Below are 23,525 nucleotides of genomic sequence, written 5' to 3' on the forward strand. Positions count from 1 at the left end.
TAATGATAAATAAGTTTATAATCAAAGTTTATGGTTTAATGTGATCATTTTTTTTTTTTTTGCTCATTTCGTGTATGTATCTCAAAATTATTCTCAAATCATCATTGGCGAACCGATTCTAATAATAATAAAAACGCTTTATGCATATTTATTATCTGATTAAAATAAGCTCACACCATACAGATGTAGAAGCAGATCGTATTCGTATCTAGTGGCCGTTTGGCTAACTTTGGTTTTTTTAAAAATAAAAAATAAGGACTTATTTAGACTTGTATCATCATAATGCCAAGTGAATCGTTAAAAACAGTAAAAAGTATGCTAACCCAATAACGAAAGTTTCATATGGATACTGGACCATGCTAACATGAGACAAAAGATCCTCTTTTTAAAGAGTTTCGATCCATAACTCTTATATATTCGAGGTTTAATATTGAAATAAAGTCAGAAATTTTACCAGCAACAAATAATTTGAAATATCTCGATTTTTTAATTAAGAACATGTCCGAATAAAGTACATATAATAACTATACCTTTTTCTTGAAAAAAGTCCTTATTTTTTATTAACTAACGAATATAAAACACATCTTAACATTTATATCAAAAGAATAAATCATAACAATATATTTTCTTAAATAATAAAAATAAACACTTAAATTTGAAAAAAAAAATATTGCTCAAACACGCCCAAGAGATTGGGTTAAATTTTGTAAGAGGTCAATTTACTTGTATAATTTTAAAAGAAGCTGAGAGTGAAGAGATCGATCACAATTCACATTCACATTCACTCGCAGGAGTAGCCTCCGGTTAGTAACTCATCAGCTCCAACTATAACAACACTATTGCTTTCAGTTCCAACTCCTCATTCGCCTAATTTTTACTGAATGCTGTATTCATATTCAGCCTCGTATGGATTGTGATTTATTTGATTGACTGGGCATGTCTTTGATATCTTTGTTGCTCGAGATTGTTTCTTTCTGTATATTTTGTCTATGACTTTATCTTATGATGCTATCTGTTTGACAAAAATCCCCACTGAACTCTGCTTTTGCCATTTAAACCCTTTCTATGTCACATTGTCACTACATTATGTTTAACTACTTGGCCAATTACAGACCTTCCAATATTAATATTTACTGTATTTTCTTGTGCTAATCATGGTTGCTTTCCTTCTAATGTTTCCAATTTGTGAGAAGGTGTCAAGGCTTTGCTGTTTTTTAATATACTTCGATATTGCTTCAACCGGAATGTAATCAAGAAGCCTATTTTGTGCAAAATGTAGCTAGGTGCGTGAATTAAGTTGAGCTCGCAAATCTGTATTATGGGTATTGTCACTTCCTGTTATGTGTCTGCGGCTTTTTTCTTTAATATCAATATTATGGCTATTTTCTTTATACTAATATATTGTGTAGGGCTCACTCTTTCCTCAGTTATATCATATCAATTCTTTAGCAATATCATGTTTAATGAAAGTTCATCCTTCCATAATTTACAAAAAATTAGCTTTTCTAGTTCAAAGTATGCTGCAGATTTTTTCTGTGTCTGCGTTTGGAGAGTTTTAAGTTTATTTAATAATGCAAAGTTGGGTGCCCTTGTTTCTGAGGAATTTTAGGCTGCTAATGAGCATGCTTTGCTAGTCCTTGAGTCTGAAGTTTCTTTTTCCTTTTTCTTCCAAAGTCATTTCAGAAGTTGCATCAACCAGTTTTTTTAACTTTCTTTTGAGTCACAAGATTTTGTTGAAAGTTCTGAAGTAAGATATAATAAACTTTGTAGGAATGAAGCATATGATTCTAGTTTGTTAATTATACAAATACGATTGGATAATAATGTTAAACCTTGGTTTGTTCTGATGTAAGATTTAACTCTTTTAAGGTATGAATTGTGAAATAATTACTTCTTAATAGACTGGAATGTAATCATTTACAATTTAGCTGTCAGCAGAAAGAACTTACTTCATGTGATTTACAGTTACTAGGATATTTTTCAGATCCCACCACCCCCTCCCCCCTGATTCACTGAATGTGGCATATCTAAAGAAATGATTATTTCAATTTATCAACAGCAATACAAAATTTCTTAATCTAGAATGTAAGACTGAATTGGCTTTCTCACTGAAAATCATGTTTAAACCTCAACAACCTAGATTTTCTTATATCAAGCTATACTCTTAGAAACGAGTCAAATACATATTTCGAATTTTATTTTGATTGTCCATCTCTGTCTGGCACAACCTAAAGTATTCTCCATTATCACAGACATTATAGGGTTCCTAGTGTTCATGTTCTGTGATTCCCTCTATAAATTTTACCTGCCTACTTGGAAACTGGTCGGCAAAAATGCTCTTACTAGTTATTGTGCTGAGTCATGAGTGCATTCACTTAAATATGACATTTATGGTGTGGCTTTAAGTTTTGCCATCATTTTACTTTGTTTTTATATCAGTAAGGAGTACGATTATCTGGATCGTACTAAATTGCAACCTTCGATACTAAATTTCTTAAACAATGAAAAGCCCCTTGCTCATTTAGAGTAGTGTATTAAGGTGCTTCCGGATTAAACAAATACTGCTTAAATATATTTGATGAATACTATCAACATTTATTTGCAGGTAATACAAGTGCACGCCTTTCTTGTGTGCAAGTATGACTCCGGTTTCCAGAAAGCTTTACACAGGTTACTCTTTCGACATTTCTTTTCTGCAAACACAATTTTTGTTTGATTTTTGAAACTTCTATTTACTGAAAATTAGTTTATGTTTATGATTGTGTCCTTGTTCTCACAGATGACGTCAGTCTTTTGGTGGTGTTAATTGACACCAATCCATACTTTTGGAGCACAAATAACAGTGGCCTTCCATACTCCAAATTCCTTTCTCATGTATTTCCGTTTTCTATATCATATTCCTCTTTTGATATCTTCCTTTAATTTCACCACCTTTATTAATAATCATAATAATTAATTGACTAATTTTTGCAGCTTGTAGCATTTTTGAACTCAATACTTTTGCTCAACCAGCTTAACCAAGTTGTTGGTATTGCTACGGGGGTCAATTCCTGCGGTTACATATATGATTCTTCATTGGCACCTCCAAATAAGAGAGCTGAGACTTTGTTGCAGAAGTTAGAGGAGTTTGTGATTAAAGATGAAGAATTAAGTGCTGAAGATTCAGTTGATGGAATCAAGTCTTCGTTGCTATCAGGGTCTCTTTCAATGGCTCTTTGTTGTATCCTTTGTTGGAGGCAGTGATTCTATAGCAGTGATGTTTACATTGTTGTTACATATATGTTCTGTATCTGATCTTAACTTTGACAAATAGATATACAGCGGGTATTGCGATCTGGCTCACTTCATCCACAGCCTCGGGTAAGCATTTTCATATGTTTTTGAAAATTGTGAGAACGTGGATCAAGTTCAAGGCCATCACAGTTGTGCATTTTGTTGAACTTCTATGTGTCTGTTTTGCTGTCAAATATTGTTTACGGGCTGTGAATTTATATCTTTTTGATTAATTTTTGTTTAGAGTTGTGTTGATTTGGGAATGTCGAAGGCCTGACATGATGTGCCATATTTATAAAGTGGTTTCTTAATTTGATTGTGTATATGTTTTGGAGACTAGCTGTTCTGTAAAATGATTGGCATTTCTCTTTATTGGGATTTGAATGCTTGATAGTTAAATTTTACACTGTGCAGTATTCTATACTTGTAGTTGGCACATGTAGTAAATGCACCTCTGCATATTTGAATATAGATTTCATGTCTCATATATGATTTTGAAGTATTACATTGACTTTTTATGTGTCATACTTTTTAAAGGGTCTATCAGTGTTCTTTCTGTTTAATTCTAAAATGTGCACTATGCTGCTATACTGAATAAGATGATTAACTGGGTACATTTCCTGCTTCATTTTTCACATCACAGTTTATTTGAGGAATTACTATAACAAAATTACTTATTAAATGTGGCAGATACTATGCTTGCATGGATCTCCAGATGGACCTGGACAGTACGTATTGTTTTTCCTGTTAAAATGTATAGTGATACATATACTGTCTTCTCCACAGGCTTTTAACACAAATAATGTTGCTCTTTGCAGATATGTTGCAGTCATGAATTCAATATTCTCAGCACAACGCTCAATGGTACTGTAACATAGACTATCACTTAAGTTCTTGATATGATTTTGCTTTTACTAACAACACTGTTGTTGGTTTTTTTGCTCAACAATCATAGTTTTAAACACCCCCCCCCCCCCCCCCCCCCCCCCGCCCGCCCCACCACCACTACACACACACCCCCAAAAAAAAAGAATATAAATTCACATATTTTATGGCCTGGCTACTGTAAAATTGAAGACCATCTTTCTACAACAATACTGTAATACCGTAGCCAGCAAAAATGCTCACCAGAATTTGAGGTTCATAGACATTATTGCATCACCTAATTCAAATTACATGCGCTGTTATATTCTTCGTGCACAATGGTAGCTGCATTGTGCTTACGATTTATGAAGGTTGTCATCAGCCACTGGAGGACTTAAAGGTGAAAGTAGTGTCTCTGTTTATAATAGTGCTTTCTCGCAATATTTTCAAGGGGTAAAAATCCATTTTTTCCAGCTACTAACCATATATGAGAATTGATGCATTAGATTTCCACGTAGTATACATTGTTTAGTTTGGTTGCAAACAGCGAGACTGTAGAAAAAGTATGTGTTCAATAGTTAAAACTGACACAGAAATTTGTATGCGATGGGGTATCGGATAGATTGAAAGGAAGAGGGAGGGGTGGGGGGGGGGGAGGGGGTGATCGGTGCATTTGACTGCAAAGTTGTTTCCGTTTACCTTGCAATCCATCCATATAATTGTTTCACAGTTATTGTTATTGGCTAAATTGACTTCGCTCAACTGGCATTTTTTAAATTCCTTAAGTTCAATCTTTGCACGTTTCTCTGCAGCTACCTATAGATTCCTGTGTTATAGGAGCTCAGCATTCTGCTTTTCTGCAGCAGGTAGCCTCTATTGTTAATTTTGTTTAATTTGTGTACCTCTGTTCCTTGTTAACTCTTGCTGGCTTAAGAATATTGTGTAAACAGGCTTCTCATATAACTGGTGGTATATATTCGAAGCCCCAACAATTGGATGGGCTGTTTCAGTATCTTTCGGTACGTCTTTTACTGGCTAGTAAATTGTGAAGCAAAGATCTTTGTGAGTGTGTGTAATTCCTGTGGCCAATGAAGCAGCAACATCCTTTATTTAAATATTTTTTTAGTCTGAAAACAGCATGACTGCATTTGGACCTGCTTCTTCACTTATATTAGATTCTTTATTAAGTGGAAGTAGAATATTATAATAAGGCTACTATATATAATTAGTTGCTGTCTTGTATTAGAAAAGTTTGCTTCTTTTTCTTCTGAGGGGCATTTTATGCCAGAACTACTATATCCGACCTTATTAATTTGTTGTAATAGTACTGCTCTTAGTTCCCATGATATGTTCCTTTTTGCTTTCCTCTTACACCCCATTGTTTGTTTACTTATGTCATACTTTTGTTACATGTAGACACTATTTGCTACAGATTTGCATTCTCGTAGTTTTATACAACTCCACAAGTCTGTCGGTGTGGATTTTCGTGCCTCGTAAGTTCTCCTTAAGTTTCATTATATATTGCAATCTTCCTGTAAATTTTAATTTCTTAGTTTGCACTAAATTAATGCAATTATCAGAAGTCCTGGTTTTATAACAATAATCAGAAGTCCCGGTTTTATAACAATTATCAGAAGTCCAGTCCAGTTATCTATACTATGTAAAGTTTTCCTATTCAGCATTATGTCGGCTCTTGAATTTTGGTTGTTAATCCTCATAAAACTTTAATGTCCTCAGGTGTTTTTGCCACAAAAGCACAATTGATATGGGCTACATATGTTCTGTCTGTTTGTCTATATTTTGCAAGCCTCACAAGAAGTGCTCAACATGTGGGTGAGTATGATTAATGCAAAAAGTTACTTATTCAAGATATTCTTATCTTTTTTTCCAAATGCAAGCATATTCTTGCTTTAATGGGGTTGAATTGCTATTTATACTAAGTAAGATATTCTTATCATTTTTTCCTTATTCAAGATATTCTTATCTTTTTTTCCTAATGCAAGCATATTCCTACTTTTAAAGAGGTTGAATTGCTAGGTATACTATCTAGTTGGTTTTTTCTGAGGTTTTAGGCTTGTGTGGAGAGGGGTATAAGTATAACCAGTCATTGTGACATAAATTTTAAAGTCTTACAAAACTTTACCAAATATGGGCGCTAAGAACTACTGGTAGTGATATCAAGAATATTACCTTTTTTTTGTACCTTGTGCTATCATGTAGTTGCAAGATAATTCTGCAAATATCATAAAGCTAATCAAGTGAGGCTATATCTGGTGGATAGTAGTATGTTTAGGTGGTCAACAAGACTGAAAACACGGCCATTTATATTTATGAAGCAACCTCTAGTTTATCTGCCTCTGACTATAAGTCTATAAGTGGTTATTTGAATTATTATTTTTTGATGCTGTTGAGAATCTGACAGTGCTTATTTATACAAGGATTCTGGAACCTGGATTTTTTGTTGGCATGTGAAAATCTACTGTATTAATTTGAGAAATGTGATTGATTGCTAAACATAATGCTTTTGTCCCTGGCCAAGGTGACAAGTTAAAGGAAGTAGTCATTTGTTATGCTAAATATCCCATCATATTGCATTCTATGTGTAGCGTTAATTTAAAGCGTGATTATAGAGATGAGTCATAGATGTCATAAATCCTTCCCTATACATCTAAGTTCGTTTATGAGTTTCCCCAATTGTCAATAAGTATGGTTTCTTGATGTTCATATATTCCTCAGTTAAGATTAATTTAAAGTATTACTGAGTGGCAACTGATTTGCAGGTCAACTTTTGGGCAACCTCAAGCAACTGTTTCTCCTACAAATTTGAAGAGAAAAGCTCCGGATTCATGAAGAACATTTGTAGCAAAGTTTTGTACTATAGAATTGTTTAGTTGGCCATCATGTTGCTAGTAACACTGGGCTCCTTTTTTGGGCAATGTTTTTCAAGCAAAATATGTACAGTTGACATGGCAAAAAAAAAAAAAAAAACTGAAAGAAAGAAAACAAAGGTGTATTGTTGCTGATGAGAAGTTTTCGCAATCATGACAGATTACCAAAATACACACAAGGAGCGAGTTTGTTGATAGGCAGCAGCATTTTTTCAGTACTGTTGTGCTGCTAGTTATCTGGGAAGTTACATCTTAAATATCTGTTTAGTTTGTTGTATTGTGTTAATTTGCAAACATAGGAGCTCTCTTTTGAGTTTTGTGCAAACATGCAAACTATGTGTTCATGGTTTATGTGTAGTACTGTTGTTACTACTATTCTGCAAACATACAAGCTCCCCCTTAACTTTCGAGCACACATGCAATCTATACTTTGGCATTAAAGTCTCCTCGAGTGTTTGCTTAACAGCCTCCTCTTCTGCGCAGACTTATCCTCTCTAAAATCTTATATTTGTAATGGACATGCTTAAGATATGTCATGCACACCTTGTATATAATCATACTTGTGTTTATATTACTTACCGTTGCACTTTGCCAGGTTTTGTACATACACGTCAGTATCTATAGGGAAATGGGCAAATGGTTTTCATAAGTACCAATTGATTGTTTTATGGAGCGGGGGGTAATAAACATTTACGTTAATTACATTAGTTTTAAAGTTGAAATCTAGAGTTCTCATAGCATCTCCAAGAGATTCTTCATTTAGGCTCCTAACTTGAGATTTGATGAGGGAAAGGAAAAATGTTGCTTCAAGAGACTCTTAGTGGCTCTTTAAATCACTAAGAGCATCTTGTTTTTCTCTCCTCTCTCCTCAAAGTTAAGACCCACTACATTGCTCTTAACTTATTTTTTCACAACAAAAAAATCCTTCTCTCCAATTCACCTCCATCTCTCTCTCTCTCTTTTGTTATAGTGGAGCCCAATAAATGAATAAAATATGAAATAGAGAAGAAATGTAGAGAGTATTGTTGGAGTTTACACTCTTAACTTTGTCCTAAATTGCTAAAAGCCACATTTTTTATATTATATTTAGGAGCCAACAAGGAGGCTCTTGGAGATGCTCTTAGCTGCAATCACACAAGGGGCCTCAAATTGCTGACCTCATGGGAATAGTTACAACAGTTCAACGATACCCCTTCTGTCCCACAATACATGCCTCTTTTTGGAAAAAAAATTGTCCCATAATTATTTGTCCACTTTTAGTTTCTAATGCAAAAATATTGACATTAATCTAAAATTACCCTTCTTAAAAGTTGTATAGCAACTAATAAGGGGGTTGAATAAGAGTCTATATATTCATGCATTTATTAGGGGTATAAGTGACAAAATGTTATCTAATTAATGCTTTCTTAATATGCGTAATTTTTTCAAAAGAAACTTGTATTGTGGGACGGAGGGAGTATAATTTTTGTATTGATTATACACAAGTAGCAAGTCAAACAACTGTGTTAGCGGGAGATGAGAGTAGGGGTGAGCAAAACCGAACCGGAACCGAAAAACCGGACCGAACCGTGTAAATTCGGTTCGGTTCGGTCCAAATTTTCTGAAAGTTCGGTCCATTCGGTCCGGACCGAATAGACCGAAATAAAGTTCGGTTCGGTCCGGTCCGTAAAAAAATATTTCGGTCCGGACCGAATAGACCGAATTGTCCAAAATATATATAATTTTAATTTATATTTATATTATATATGTATCTTATATGTTATAATTTTAATATCTAGTTTGTAAATTTAATTATATGTATCTTTAATGAATTGGGGGTGATTAATTAATATGAAAATTTTAAAATAAATCATGAATTTTAGTTTTATTTATAATATTTTTTTTATTTTTAAAATAATTTCGGTTCCTTCGGTCCGGACCGGACCGAACCGAATTATTTCGGTTCGGTCCGGTTCGGTCCATTATTAAATTTCGGTCCGGTTCGGTCCGAAAAAAATCTAAATTTCGGTTCTCGGTCTATTCGGTTCGGTCCGGTTTTGGACCGAACCGACCGAATGCTCACCCCTAGATGAGAGGACTGCATCCCATTACCTTTCTGACCGTACTCATACTTGACCATGCTTTGCTTTTATTGATTTTATACGGCTTTATAATTTGTTTGCACAAAATATAGTAGTGTTTTATTGGTCTCTGATTTGAAGGGCCTGCTACCGACCAACTCCTTCTGTTTGGATATATTAGTCTCACTTTTTTGCACGTAATTTCAAGAACTTTGACCTCACATCTAAAATTATTATTTTTAAAATTTTCTTTTTATGAAAAAAATATTAGTGATATACTTTATTCACGAAAGAAAAAATTTAAAAATAATAATTTTATGTGTGCGGTCAAAGCTCTTAAAAGTACGTGCAAAAAAATCAAGCGACTATTAAACCCAGACGGAGGGAGAAACTCTAAGGATTCAGGTTATAATGTTGTGCAAATCACATTACCTGTTGTAACTAAGGAAATGTAATCATCAGTTTTACTGCCTAAATTTGTTACTGTTGTAATTGATATCCAAGCAAACTTTACACAGTGCATCGATTTTACAAGTCTGCACCAAAAAAATTGTTTGATACCACCTCAACTTGGATACGGTGGCAAATACCAGCACCAATCAATAATCCAATAATAATCGATTAGATGCAAACTCAAATTAAACATTAATTAAAATGTATGTTATATTTACAATTAAGTAAGCAGTAACTTATATATATCACATGGATACACAACACACATGCTATCAACAGATTACCACGCTAGAAACCACAAACTGGATAGAAACTTTTATGTACAGGACGCACAAAGAACAATACACATCCATTGTTTAATCCATTTTGGTCTACAAGGGAGGAGGAACAGCCATCTTCAGAGAGCCTTTAGAACATATTTGCTAGATTTATGAACCCCCATTGCAGCAACCCTCACTACAGAACGAGCCTTGTACAGCCTGCAAACATTGAGTACCACAACCAGTCTCTTTTACCACTGTATTTATAATGATGATTTAAATTTCTAAAAACATAAAAATCAGTTAAACCTTACCCTATGAGAGCAATTCCCCAAGTAGAGAGCGTATAGAACATGGCCCCGGCATGCCAGATGTCTAACATTTTCTCAAACTTGCTCATGCCGCGCAATGCATTTGTCAGAGCTGCAATTTCAAAAATCATCATCAAAAACACAAGGTACATGAATTAAACTAAAGGGAAGGTAACCAATTTACTCCTAATAACTATAAAATTGATGCAACGGAAAGTGCTAAAATAAACATGTATGAGGACTCAATGTCAGGTTCACACAGAAAACGAAGTTAAAACAGTATACATACTTTTCTGAAGCTCCTCCGGTGTTAACTTCTGCAAATCCATACAAGCATAGTATGAGACGCATAGCAATGCATTTATAAGAGCAAAAGAGAGGCAGAGTAATTCACATACCTGAGCATTTGGATTTGACACGACACACCTAGCCATAAAGTTGGCAACACCATCCACCACACTTTCTTCACTCACGACCACATAATTCTCATGGTCAATTGCACTCCTTTCTTCCACATTACTGGGAACCATTTCATCCGTGACCCAAACCCACCAACTTGGTTCTCCAGCGCTAACATTGACTAAGATTTCAGCCGTCTCTAGATCAGTTCCTAATCACACATACGATCTATTTGTGATCAAACGTTGTTTAAAACAATAACAATGATCTAACTGTCGATAGATGTAGATGCATAATCCTATCTACGATGAATGAAACCAATATAACCCTTGATTGATTATCTATATACATACGAACTTGTAACGTGGGAAAACAATCTAATACTCCAATTATGACTAGGATAAGGAAAACGTAATGATTGCATAAGACGATATAAGGAATGGAAACCTGAAGCCTCCTTGAAAGGAAAGTTACAGCTAGCTCCATCAGCCTGGAGGGACTGAAGCTGATTCAAGAACTTAGTCGAATCAACGGAAGCCATGAGACGATCATGTAGCTGCACCAACAAAATCATCTCTCTATAACTAATTCATACATATACATTCAAATTATCTAGAATACATACAGAAATAACAAATAGACCCCTCAAATCGAAAATAAAACCAGTAAAAGGGTGATAATTTACATACATCAGGGGGGCAATCTGGTAATAAAGAGGCGGAATCTTGAGCGATGTTGTGGAGAAGCTTTAGATTCTCTTGCAGCAACTTCTTCAGACGATGATTCTCTGATCTCAAAGCATCCAATTCAGACGACGGCGTCGTTTCGTTGAGAAGATGGTGTTTGTGGCAGCACTCCACGGCGGTCAACGCCACTTCGGCAAGTTCCATTACCGTCTTGGCCGCTTTGATCGAACCCATCTTGTATATTATTGTTCAAGTTTCTCTGAGTAATTTTTAAATTCCGGAGCCCTAGAAATCTAATTGCTTGCTTGCTTTGCGCCTCTCTTGTTTGTTAAAATACGGCTGTAGTATTTTCCTGTGTTGATGATTCGGGTCCGGTCGGGTTCCTTATTACTCTTACGATCACTTACGCAACTCATGCCAAGGGATTTAGGGGATAAGAGCAAGTCCAAGGGTGCCCTATATTGATGTCCTAAATCAAAATTTAAGGCACGTGAAGCAAATCAATGCTCCAACAATGTCCTAGTGGTGCCTTAAAACACTAGGACACATGTAACAAGTGCCTTATTTTTGAGGCACCACTAGGCATGTCCTATCAATAAAAAAATAGTTTCATATCATTCCACTATATCTCTCTCCTCCCTCCTTTTCATTTCCCTCCAATAACAATTCAAATATATATTATTATTTTAATAATAAGGCACAATAATAAGGCATGTTGTTGGACTTGATACATTAAGATGATGTCCTAAGTCGCTAGGACACAATATTTTATTATATTTATAAGGCATTTGCTAGGACACGGTTGGACTTGCTCTAATAACTAGAGGAAAATAGTTAGGGATGTATTTTGCTTTCAAAAAAAAAAGTTAGGGATGTTTTTAATTAAAATTTTGAGTTTTTTTTATTCTTCAAATCCATTCAGATTTATTGATCATGATTTTAAAAAATATAGTGGAATTTTAATATATATATATATATAGAGAGAGAGTAGGGTTCTATGGGATACCATTATTTTTAAGAAATTGGAGTCCCTAAGATCCACCGTTAAATTTTAAAAAGATCCTATGGCTAAGATTTAATGATAAAATACACTGCTGACAATTTTTTTGCAATTTTGAACTCCACTTCCGTGCACGTTTCTTCAAAGATGTATCCCACATCCTCCGATGAAAGAGAGTAGTACGGTCGTTATCAAAGAATCCCTAATTATCACTGTGATCAACCCTAATTGCAGAACGGTAGAGACGTAACTCAGCGACTGGTTAGGGGTTTGCAGGACGCATCGATTTTGTTCGAAAATGAGTTCGGGTATGCCCACTATCTCCTCCTTATGTCCTTTAATTGCTTTGCATATCATTTTTCTGGGCGCTGAATAGACTGATTTAATGTTCTCCAGCAGCCCGATTGAATGGGTTGTCCTGCATTTTCCGGCTCTAATTCGTGGCTCCTCTCATGTTTTTTTTGGGCTTTGTTAGAAATAGAAGTTTGTGTGTGTTGTTACTCGACATATTGCAACACCATGTCCTCTTTTTGGATAATGATTGTTTCGATGGAATTTGGATCTTATGTTGTGTAATACATTCTTTAAAATCTAAATGCGTTTTGTTGTTGAGTTATGCACTTTGTTACTATTTTGATCTGGAAGTTGCATCTTATGTGATTTTGCATTTGGTGTGTATTTTTGGGAACAAAGATTGCAATTTTTAATGTGTCCTGCAACTGTGTAATATGCTAGTATCTAGTTCTTCTGTTGTTTGGTCCTGCACTTTGTCTAGTTTGATCCTGAAGTTGCATACTATGTGATTCTGCGGGACTCTACAAACTTAATTCACTAACTGGTTAGTTGCCTCGAGGAAGAGCTGCTTAATTTTTTGGTGGCGTATGTAGCTGCTTAATTGCAAGCATATACATTAAATCTAGGTTTGTAATCCAAACTGATACTATTTGAATAATGCGTCCTACATTAATACAAAGCGGGACGGTTCTTTGGTAGTATGGTATTTTTTTTATTTATTAGGTTATTTGTGTTTTGAATGCAGATGTTGGATAACTTATGCGTTATATATGTTATTGTATGTTGAAGTTTCAGAGTGTGTGTTAATGAAGTAGATTTTCATGTAATTATTTTTAAGTTATAGAGTTGACGTGTGATAGACTTGTGCATGACATACTTCTGTCCATTGATGGTTAGACTATTATTGTTCTTACCACATGTAAGGAGTGGACAAGTTTTTAATTTGGGAACTCAGGCTTGTTCCTTTTAATAGTAGGGGCCGAATGTTTTTATTGTTTGTGCAAAATAGTTTATAGAACCATAAGTTTGTTCTGCATTTGATGTTGCTAATATATTTAGTGATTTTTGGAAGTAGAAGTTGTGACACGTATCGTGCATTTGTCCTACATATGTTGTTTAGGGCATTTTTCTTTTGTGCCACACATTCTTTTGAAGCATTGGTTGTGTTCTGCAGTTGATGCTGCAAAGATATTGACTGGTTATAGGAATTTTAAAAAGAAGATTGCTATGTCATGCATTCATGTCCTAATGCGATGATAAATGTTCCCGGTCATGTTTTACTTGTCACATTCCTAATGCGATGATTCTTTATAATGCAAGCTTATGACAAACTTTTCAGTGAGATTCATTTATTTTGTTGGAACTTTGAGTGGTTGCAGAATGCAGTGCAAGCTGGCATATTTGACAATTTTGTTGATGGTAATTTGGATAGTCCTAATGCACGTGCTGGAAGCCGCTCGAAAGGTGGTGCAAGCAATCCTGGAGGTGGTGGTGCTAGTAGCACTGGTGGCAAGAGAAAGAAAAAGGGAAAGAAACAATGGTGAGCTTTAAGGCAACTTTAGCACTCTTCTTGGGAAAGGGAGGTCAACCATTTTGAGTCACAGCAAAATTGGGCATAAAGATGACCTTAATTTGTGTTTTAGAATACGCAAGTCTGAAAGAATTGATTCATCTAATTATATGCTTGTGTAGACTAAAACCCTCAAGCATTATAAAGACTTTAAGAGTCTGTGTAGCATTTGTACCCCATTTGTTGGGCAACATATTCAAATATATAAGACTTTTCAAATGAATTACCAATTACAAGTGTGTGTTCTTATAGTTCTGCTGCTTCCTTCATTCTTCATTTTACAAATCGTCAACCAGTACATGACATATGCAACAAGGTTCTTATTTTGCTTCAGATGACTCGAAATAACTTCCTCGCTTACTCTAGTATTCACATCTTCAATGCGCTCTTCAAGATCCAACAACTCCTAAATAACCAAATAGTTACTGCATAGGCAACTAGGATCACAAGAATGATGATAAGGAAGTTAAGAATAGAACCTCGTATGACATGTTATCGACATCAAAATCAAGAATGCAGTACACATATTCTGCCGAAGCACATAACAACATGTGTAGAACTTTAAAAAAAAAAAGAAACCTTATTCTACTGAAACACATAAGCACATGTGCAGAACATAAAAAAAATTACTCTGGAATAATACTACGAAGGGAGCAAAATACAGTGTTCTTGAACAAGTCCCGCACATAATTATTGATAAAGGAAAATCTTGCGGAACTTTACATGAATTAAAATGGACAAAAGACGCATTAAAAAATCTGCAGGACATTAGACACTTGTTATGGAGAAAAACACAGATTGCTTTAGGAGTTATATAAATTGCCTGCCAAGTATCAAAGAACGAAAAGATGAAAAGGAAAAAAAATTGAAGGAACTAGTGCAGGACAATTCTTCTTGGCCGTCTCCTGAAACGCTCGAGCAGTTGTAACTGCCCCGTGACTTAAGCAGCATGCAAGTCTTACTCAAAAAATCGTGGCTTTGTGTGTACAAAAAATAAAATATACAAATAAAAAATTAAATCAAATATCTTATCATCCATTGGATCAAAATCAAAATGGAGGGTCTGGATTTGGGACTCCAAGACTCCAACAAATTATAGGACTCCAAATAACTTTCCTATATATATATATAGGGTGACAATCTAGGGAGTGCACCTTATATGGAGTTATATAGTACACTCGATCTGAACCGTTGATATTAAAAAAAAATTTAACGGCTGTGATTAAGCATATTAAATACATGTTAAAACAGTTGGATCTAAATTTAATTTTGGCAACTATACACACACAGGAGCTATACACACACTGGAGCTATACACACGGAAACTTCACACAGAGACATCGAGAGCTTCACACACACAGCAACTACACACAGCTTCAGAGATTCGAACGACGAAGCTCAGAAACAAGCTCGAAACAACGAATCGAGCTTCCTTATCTATCAAATCGAAGGTTCAGAAGCCAATCGAAGCAATTCGAAGCTAATCGAAGCTTATCGATTCAATTTTGTTTTGATAAATTAGGGTTTCAAATTAATCGAAGCTAATCGAAGTTGTTTTGGTTTGTTTCAGGTGATTTAGAGCAGTATTGACAGCTTAGAAGATGCTCCGCCGAATAGGTCAGTGAAATTCCGGCGATTTCTTCATAATTTTATATTCTACAATAGAATGTTGTGAATTAGAATAATATACAATATACAATAAAATGTTTATTATTGTTCTACAGTAGGTGATTTACCAATGTTCGAAACACATATGTTCCACAATAGAAGTAATTTTGATTATTCTGTATTAGAATAATATCATTTTCATAAAACAGAGCATGTTTATTAAGTTTATAGATTATTTTTCATTATTTTGCATCTGTAGTAGAACATATTACAATTTCATGATGTTTGTGCTACATTAGAATAAAATCATTGTTTATAGTACATAGCGTTTAATCTTCCACAGTAGAATATATTACAAGTTTGTCAAATTTGTTGTATATTAGAATAAATTCATTGTTTATAGTATAGATTATATTGCTTCTTTGATAGAATATGTTACTAGTTTATGAAGTTTGTCAAATATGTTGTATATTAGAATAAATTCGTTGTTTATAGTATAGATTATTTTGCTTCTTTGGTAGAATACTAGTTTATGACAAGGCTTATATATTACTTGTATTCATCAGAATAACTAGTCATAGAATATTTTTTAGGAAATAGTCACCTTGAGTTATTATTTGGTGTTTGCTTAAGGTAACATCAGTTGATCCCAGTGATCATGGATTCACTTTGGAGATTGGTATACTCAAATATGTGGTATTTTATGATTCATGGAAGCATCCATATTCTTTTTGTACTTACTCTTTTTGTACATATTCGAGCCATGCCAAAATCTGATATTTTAGGATTCATGGAAGTATCCAGTAGTACGTTGCTAGCTTATAAATCTCTGTGAATTATTCTGAGTATTGAGTCGTGGTAAAGATATATCATTCCTCGAGCAATTCTGATTGCAATATCAAAGCGTGTACGCCAATTTAGCACTAAACATAAATACCTTTTGTTGTCCTTTAGTTCCACCCAAGCTTCATTTGTGGAAGATAGGTAATGGTCGGATGATCAAAATAACCTTGCCATAAAAAATTCTTCTCACTAAACATATTCTTAAATAGAACTAAGTTTCCAGTATTCAGTAGCTGGGCTGAGTTTTTACATCCGGATTATGAAATGTTAGTTGACTAAATTGAAATATGAGGAGTTTCACTGTAAAATAAAACAAGCTGTCCTGTTTTATCCATTTAGTATCACTTAAGCTTGTGTGACATTTAGTCATTGTTTCCTGTTATAATGGTATGGAACATTGTTTACAGGCACATATTTAGAGTACAACTTTAAAGCTATTTGCTCTTTCCATATTTTAACTCAAAGTGTATCTCTTAAGGAATAACTCAAAGTGGATCATATAAAATTACTCTGGCTCTGCCTCTGGGTCATATGACAACACAATCATTCTAATACTTTATTTATTTATTTGCATAAATTAATTAAAGTGTTTTAGGTGTCTCGGTGGTGTAAGCTTTCATTTATTTGCATAAATGAAATACTTGGTTTTGATTTTCCTATTTAATCATTCTAATATCTTCACTACTTTTATCTAAACATGGCAGGTACAAGGTCGGGAGGAAAGAAATATAAATTCAAAACTTCAGGATCTGCAAAACAAAGCAAGTCGCAAAAGAGGCTTAAGCAAAATTCTGATGATGAAGTACAAGAACAGTTGAGCACATTAGTCTTTGATGATTATTGGAGGTAATATATTTTTGCCAAATTATACAACTGTTTTCATAACATTTTTTCTATATTATTTTCTCTGGTCATGCAAATAATTTTTTTTCTATGTAGTTTAATCTGGAAAAGAATACCTTCAGAGAGAATAGAAGGATGTGTGTATTACCATCCTTTATCTTTTCGAAGCTATTTGACTGAAAAATCAGTTAAAAAACTGAAAAAATGGGTATCAAGACAAAAAGTGTTCTCAAGCAGATATGTCTTCATTCCAATGTGCCAATCGTAAGTAAATTAATAACATGATGTTAGATATGTACTAAACATTCTTCAAACCAATTCTAATAAATTTATATTTGTTCATGACAGAAATCACTGGAACATGCTCATTATCTGTAACATTGGCGAGGATATGAATTCAGAAACAAATAGTCCATGCATGTTCTTATTGGACTCGCTGCAAATTGGTGAAGCTACAAGACTTGAACCAAGATTAAGAGAGTAAGATCTTATATTAACTACTAATTATAGTTTAATTATTTCTTATATATAAATATTATATTGTAACATAAAATTTGATATGATGCAAACTTCAGGTTTGTGTTTCATTTATATGAATCTGGAAATCGAAAAGAATCTGCTGAGGACATCTTCAATATACCATACAACATACCATCAATTCCACAACAAGAAGATGGGACTAAATGTGGTTATTACATGTTGTTTTACATGTTCAAATTCCTCACTGCTTGTCCCTATCAATTTGACATTTCTAAGGATTACCCAGGATTTGTAAGTTCTTATTTATTGGCTTTCTGTAATCTATATGTTCCTAATCTGTGTTATGATTTATAAAATAAAATGATGTGTTAAAAACTTGTCTGTTGTAACAGATGACTGAAGATTGGTTTGATAAGGATGAATTTCAAAAATTTTATGAAGACTTGACATCAGAGAAAGATAAGGAGTGTAGTTTATCTGACACAACTACAGATAAAAAGAAAGATGGTGAAGGAAGTAGCATTCAAAAAATTGAGAATGTGAATAATGATATGATGCAAACAACGCCATCACATGATCTATTCAGATCTAATGATGCCCTCCCTCCACTGGTATCATACACCCCAGAAAGTTCACAAGAAGAGCAGAAAATAACTCAATGTAAGGAATTCTCCACTTTGTTAAGTTTATATTCTTTAGAACTTTGTTTATTGCAAATTGCTTTAAAGAAACATAATGTTGTTCTTTAAATATGTCTCCCTGTAGGCAATAAGCCATCCCCTTTGCCAGCAATTGAAGAATCAAAGATCGAGGGTGATGTTGTCAAAAAGAAAAAGAGCATCAAATTTAAAATCAAATCAGGGGAACAAAGAAAATCACCTAGGCTCATTGAAGCAAAGAAAAATCCTAATGACTACACCAAGGATGAGACAAAAGTTGCTGCAGAAGAAGATGAAAGAAATTCTACAGAAGAAGAAGCTGAACCAGTCGTCATTTCTGTAGTTGATCATAATGAGGATGAAGAAAATCTGGATAGCAATAATGAAGACAAGGCTGATGAAGATGATTTTATTGAAGATGGTAAAAGCAAAAAAACAACTAAGCCTAAGAAAAAGAAGAGAAAAGCTTCAAGTCCGGTAAATAACTTTATTATTCAACATTCTATTTCTTCTTTCACTTCATATATTAGGAACACTCTTTCATATATGTGCACACATTTGGAACCTGTATATCTTTTGATATGTGTAATTCAAATACTAAATCTTTTCCTTCAATCTGGATGATATTAGGTCAAAATGAAAAGAGCCAAGAACGAAAAAATGTCAAAGAAGAAGAAGAAGAAACAGAAGAAGAGGAACCAACTGAGAACATAAGAAAGCCTGAAACAGACATGCCAAATAAGATATTGTTACGTGCCTACCCGAAAACCTTCACCGATGCTATCCAGGCATTGACAGAAGATCAGAAAAAATGGGTGACTGAAGCGGGATTTGGCCCTCTCTTATCATTTGCAATGAGAAAAGTTCCGCACTCAATGTGTGTGAATATAATTTGGTGGTATGATTTGACCGAGGATGAGATGATCTTCAGTAAACAAAGGGTGAAGATCACAGAGCAAGATGTGGCTGATACCCTTGGGCTGCCAAAGGGAGAGAAAGAAATCTGTTTCAAAAAAGGCAAAGTAAATAGAGACAAATTCTCTAGATGGAGGGCACAATTTCCTGACAAAGATGGAAATAGAATCACAGAGTTGACCGTGTATGAGGCGATAACAAGATCAAGAGTGGTGGATCTTCATTTCAAACAAAACTTCATGATTCTAATGATGAATCTGTTTGTATACACAAACAACAGCTCTTTCGTTTGTCAAGATGTTTTGGGATTTGAAGACGAGTTTGAAAACGCAAGCCACTACAATTGGTGCAAGCTTGTGGTTGAATCTCTTCGATCTACTCATGAGGAATGGTGGGATGATCCTCAGAAAAAGTACTACACTGGTTCACTAGTGTTCCTCCTTGTAAGTAAACATATAATATTAATAATTCATACTTGTCCTTAATTTCTATTGTGCATTGATTTTAACTAACAATGTTTGCAGTTCTTCTACCTTGACCGAAGCGTCCATACTGAATATAGAGCAGAAAGGACAAGGCCTGTATTCATTGGTTGGAGGGATTCACTGATTGAAAATAGAAACAGAAGTGAATCCATTGATGGAACATTTATGAGAGGAGAAATTGTAGGTTCATTTGTCCAATTAATATAATTCTCAACCGATTTCTTTGAAAGATTATGATTAAATTTTGTTTTTAAAATACATTTCAGGTTGGACCATTGCACATTTCAAACACTGGAGAGAGACAGAGTACTAGAAATGTATCAGCTGAAGAACATAGGCAGCAGGTAAGAATGACAAACACATCATAAACTACATTCTCAATATAAACATATGTGATAAGTAAACTACAATTCTCATATGTTATTGAACTTTAAAAATATAGGATGTAAATCATGAAAATGAGGAGGCTGCAATTTTGAAATTGCGTAAAAACAAAGGAAAGTTACCAGCTGAAGAATTTGTGGATGTAAACTTCTCAATTCTATTCTCTAAAGATTATTTTAATTTATTTGGATTTATTTTAATTATGTTCTATAGTACAATAGTAATTTTGTGCTTCCAAAGTATGCTCGATTTAATTGATTATTAAACTGCATCAATCTTATGCTTTTATTAACAACATAAATATGTCTTCTCTTACAGATATTTCAAGAAGGTGAGAATTTTAAAACACCAAAAGAAACCTTAAGTGGAGTAGAAATGATTCCACAAGTTTTCAAGGAAGATGAAACTTATTCTGGAATCATGTCTGTGGCGAGAGATATTAAGTACACGTATGAAGATAATGAAATTATCACTGAAGAGGTACAAATCTTTTTTTTATAATTCTATAAAATCTAGTTTATCTTGTGTAATTATATAAAGTTTTGAATAATGTTATTATGTCTTTGAAACTAGGAAATGATAACACAAGTTGATAAAGACATCAAAGAATTGGAATTTGTGTATGAAAAATGCAAAAACAACTTGAAGCTGGCAAATGACCTCTTCCCAAACAACCATAACCTGAAGCTGTATGAAGACAAATTTGCGAAAATGTATCAACCACAAAGTCAGGAAGAAGAAGAACAACAAAGGTATTATAACAACACTTAGAATATAATGTAATTTTTGTGATTGTTTACTTTGATAATTGTATGATTCAATATTCTTATTTATCATATGTCATTCTCTTCTATTCTAGTAATCATTAAAAAATAATTCAAGTGAAAATAATATATTTTGAAAAACAGAATTGAACCAGAGAGTGACAGAGACCCAGAATGGCCTTACTACACGAACAAGGACTGGAAAACCATCGATATTTTAGCGCTTCCAAAATACGATAGAGCATATAACAAAATGATTGATATCGATGATTTTCTTGGTGATCTAACATTGGGTGGTGAACGTATTGATTTTGATAGATTTGAAAGAGAAGGTGACACTGAATATAATCCAGGAAGACTGAGGAGAGAGGTAAAGGTCGGAGACTCCAAAAAATCACCATTTCTTGATCGCACAATTGACTTCAACAAGCAAAAGATTACAAAGGCAGAGGAGGAGGTGTGGAATTGGATCACAGCAGATACATCAGATGCAACGTATGTTTTCACTAACATATTTGATTAAATTAAAAAATACGTCATTACTAAATCTATGCAGTGCTTTTAAGTATGAATAATATAATGTTACTGCAGCCAAATTATTTTCTTCTGGGAGGATGTAATTTGCATGAGCTACCAGATTAAAACTTTTCAATTCAATGAAAAAATATCAACTGCTGTCATTGATGTATATGCGACCATCCTGAATGAAGATGAAAAATACAGATCCCCAGACTCCCCACACCGGTTCTTTTGCAACACTAATATCACGGTATGCTACCAGACGAAATATTTTAGACACAATGAAGGTCTTTAATAATATGTAATATGCACTGATTTATATTAACTTCTATAGTTTATATTAATTTGAGTTTGTTTGTACAATACAGGGGATGTCATTGACAAAAAGGAACCATGTTGAAACTCCTGAAGAGGCTAAAGCAAAGTATAGAAGGTTTTGTTCAAGATTAAATATATGGCTTCTAAAACATGATACAAAAATTGATGATATCGATCTGGTACATTCTAAATCATTTAATAAATAATTTCTGTTTCACACAAAAACACAAACATAGATAGACTAAAATATATATTTCACATTTATTTATGCAGATATTTTTCCCAATCCATGATGTAGACCACTATTATGTTGTCTGTTTCAACATTAAAAATCCATCAATAGAGATCATTGACAACAATAGAATTGCAGATGGCAGCAATGCTGTCTATGATGGATTACCGCAATGCTTGGTATTTTTCTACTTTTATTTGTAACTATTAGTTGTGTTATATGTATTGACCACAAATTTTTTTTCAGCAACAACATTTTGTGAGCTACTTGGAAACAAGCAGTCCGGCCAAGAGTAAACAATTGGGCAGCGTTTCAATTGTTCGACTAGATATGAAATGGCGAACAATGTATAACAAGGTGGATTCTGGAGTGTTTGCCATTAACCATATGGAAACCTACAAAGGCAATGGATTGCGGAGCTGGGAATGCAAATTTGCATATGAAAAGGTAAGACCATTCCATGTCTGATTTGAGTTATATAATAATTAAATTATAGTATCAGCAAAATGCTATTTAGATACTTTACTCTAATACAATTGGTATTCATTGTTCTACTATCTATTCAGTTCTAGAATACTTTATGCTCCAGACAAACTAACTAGTTAAAATGATCAATATATTGATGCAGGGAGTTCAACAGAAAAAACAGCTGGAGAAGGCACGTCAGATTTATGCCTCAAAGATTATATATTCACCAATAAATCTGTACAAAAACAAAATGGTGAATGAGATCAAGTCGCTGTGTCAACCAAGATGAATAGTACTTGTCTTTGAAAGTACTTGTCTTAGAAAATGCTTGTCTTTGAAAATGATGTGAATAGTGAGGTGAAGCAAGTACTTATTTTTGAAAGTGATGTGAATACTCATTGTTTGGTGTTATAATGGTATGGAACAGTGTTTAGAGGCACATTTAGAGTACAAATTTAAAACTATTTGCTCTTTGAAAGCGATTGTGAATAGTGAAACTGCTAGTAAAAATGTTGCAGACTTTTACTCTCTTGTAATGTCTGTTTTGCTCTATCTATCATTCTATATATAAAATAATCATTGTTATGTATTAACTTGTGTTGATCTTCATATGGATTGTAAGTTATTAAAAATGGATAGTAAGCTAATAATAGTAAGTTAAATAATAGTATTCTTTAGTGGAATCATTATATTTTACCAAAACCAAAAAACCTACAATGTTCACATCAATATTCAATAGTAGAATAATTTAATTTATTAAAAAGAATTTTGGTTTTCATTGTAATACATCTAAATTTTAGTAAGCTAATAATAGTAAGTTAAATAATAGTATTCTTTAGTGGAATCATTATATTTTACCAAAACCAAAAAACCTACAATGTTCACATCAATATTCAATAGTAGAGTAATTTAATTTATTAAAAAGAATTTTGTTTTTCACTGTAATACA

At 33.7% G+C, this 23,525-nt stretch overlaps 3 protein-coding genes and 1 long non-coding RNA gene across 5 annotated transcripts; 3 read left to right on the forward strand and 1 right to left on the reverse strand.

Moving 5' to 3' along the window:
- Nucleotides 1-659: 659 nt before the first annotated feature.
- On the forward strand, nucleotides 660-7,470 carry LOC108221903 (general transcription and DNA repair factor IIH subunit TFB4). Of its 2 annotated transcripts, XM_017395761.2 has the most exons (13): nucleotides 700-803; nucleotides 1,194-1,283; nucleotides 2,606-2,670; nucleotides 2,780-2,874; nucleotides 2,974-3,220; nucleotides 3,314-3,360; nucleotides 3,964-4,001; nucleotides 4,092-4,137; nucleotides 4,950-5,003; nucleotides 5,088-5,156; nucleotides 5,554-5,630; nucleotides 5,875-5,970; nucleotides 6,918-7,470. In XM_017395761.2, exons 3-13 carry the CDS (start codon nucleotides 2,640-2,642, stop codon nucleotides 6,985-6,987), a joined length of 870 nt encoding a protein of 289 aa, XP_017251250.1. In that variant the 5' UTR covers nucleotides 700-803; nucleotides 1,194-1,283; nucleotides 2,606-2,639; the 3' UTR covers nucleotides 6,988-7,470. The 2 variants fall into 2 exon arrangements, with proteins under 2 accessions (XP_017251249.1, XP_017251250.1); XM_017395760.2 differs by lacking the exon at nucleotides 1,194-1,283 and having other exon boundaries at nucleotides 660-803.
- A 2,236-nt stretch (nucleotides 7,471-9,706) lies between these two features.
- LOC108221905 (uncharacterized) lies at nucleotides 9,707-11,647 on the reverse strand. The gene is made up of 6 exons (XM_017395763.2): nucleotides 11,198-11,647; nucleotides 10,956-11,064; nucleotides 10,508-10,719; nucleotides 10,399-10,426; nucleotides 10,113-10,221; nucleotides 9,707-10,017 (listed from the first exon to the last, which is right to left on the reverse strand). The coding sequence occupies exons 1-6, from the start codon at nucleotides 11,426-11,428 to the stop codon at nucleotides 9,936-9,938; spliced, it is 771 nt and encodes a 256-aa protein (XP_017251252.1). The 5' UTR covers nucleotides 11,429-11,647; the 3' UTR covers nucleotides 9,707-9,935.
- A 6,736-nt stretch (nucleotides 11,648-18,383) lies between these two features.
- On the forward strand, nucleotides 18,384-20,052 carry LOC108221430 (uncharacterized). The gene is made up of 4 exons (XM_017395310.2): nucleotides 18,384-18,492; nucleotides 18,598-18,968; nucleotides 19,122-19,849; nucleotides 19,931-20,052. The coding sequence occupies exons 1-3, from the start codon at nucleotides 18,384-18,386 to the stop codon at nucleotides 19,203-19,205; spliced, it is 564 nt and encodes a 187-aa protein (XP_017250799.2). The 3' UTR covers nucleotides 19,206-19,849; nucleotides 19,931-20,052.
- An 823-nt stretch (nucleotides 20,053-20,875) lies between these two features.
- LOC135152657 (uncharacterized) lies at nucleotides 20,876-21,770 on the forward strand. The gene is made up of 3 exons (XR_010292042.1): nucleotides 20,876-21,027; nucleotides 21,358-21,534; nucleotides 21,631-21,770. It is a non-coding gene; the product is annotated as an uncharacterized LOC135152657 (long non-coding RNA).
- The last annotated feature ends 1,755 nt before the right edge of the window (nucleotides 21,771-23,525 follow it).

The sequence above is a fragment of the Daucus carota genome, chromosome 5 (genome assembly GCF_001625215.2).
Source record: "Daucus carota subsp. sativus chromosome 5, DH1 v3.0, whole genome shotgun sequence".
Taxonomy (NCBI): Eukaryota; Viridiplantae; Streptophyta; class Magnoliopsida; order Apiales; family Apiaceae; genus Daucus; species Daucus carota.

What these genes read in the sequence shown, in the direction of transcription:
- LOC108221430 (XM_017395310.2), top strand. Translation starts at nt 18,384, where the DNA reads ATGATGCAAACAACGCCATCACATGATCTATTCAGATCTAATGATGCC. An exon ending in AGAGCAGAAAATAACTCAAT is followed by an intron (nt 18,493 to 18,597) that starts GTAAGGAATTCT and finishes GTCTCCCTGTAG; the next exon opens with GCAATAAGCCATCCCCTTTG. An exon ending in AGAGAAAAGCTTCAAGTCCG is followed by an intron (nt 18,969 to 19,121) that starts GTAAATAACTTT and finishes GGATGATATTAG; the next exon opens with GTCAAAATGAAAAGAGCCAA.
- LOC108221905 (XM_017395763.2), bottom strand. Translation starts at nt 11,428, where the DNA reads ATGGGTTCGATCAAAGCGGCCAAGACGGTAATGGAACTTGCCGAAGTG. An exon ending in TGTCAAATCCAAATGCTCAG is followed by an intron (nt 10,427 to 10,507) that starts GTATGTGAATTA and finishes ATGGATTTGCAG; the next exon opens with AAGTTAACACCGGAGGAGCT. An exon ending in ACCGGAGGAGCTTCAGAAAA is followed by an intron (nt 10,222 to 10,398) that starts GTATGTATACTG and finishes TTGAAATTGCAG; the next exon opens with CTCTGACAAATGCATTGCGC.
- LOC108221903 (XM_017395760.2), top strand. Translation starts at nt 2,640, where the DNA reads ATGACTCCGGTTTCCAGAAAGCTTTACACAG. An exon ending in TCTTTCAATGGCTCTTTGTT is followed by an intron (nt 3,221 to 3,313) that starts GTATCCTTTGTT and finishes TTTGACAAATAG; the next exon opens with ATATACAGCGGGTATTGCGA. An exon ending in GGTGTGGATTTTCGTGCCTC is followed by an intron (nt 5,631 to 5,874) that starts GTAAGTTCTCCT and finishes TAATGTCCTCAG; the next exon opens with GTGTTTTTGCCACAAAAGCA.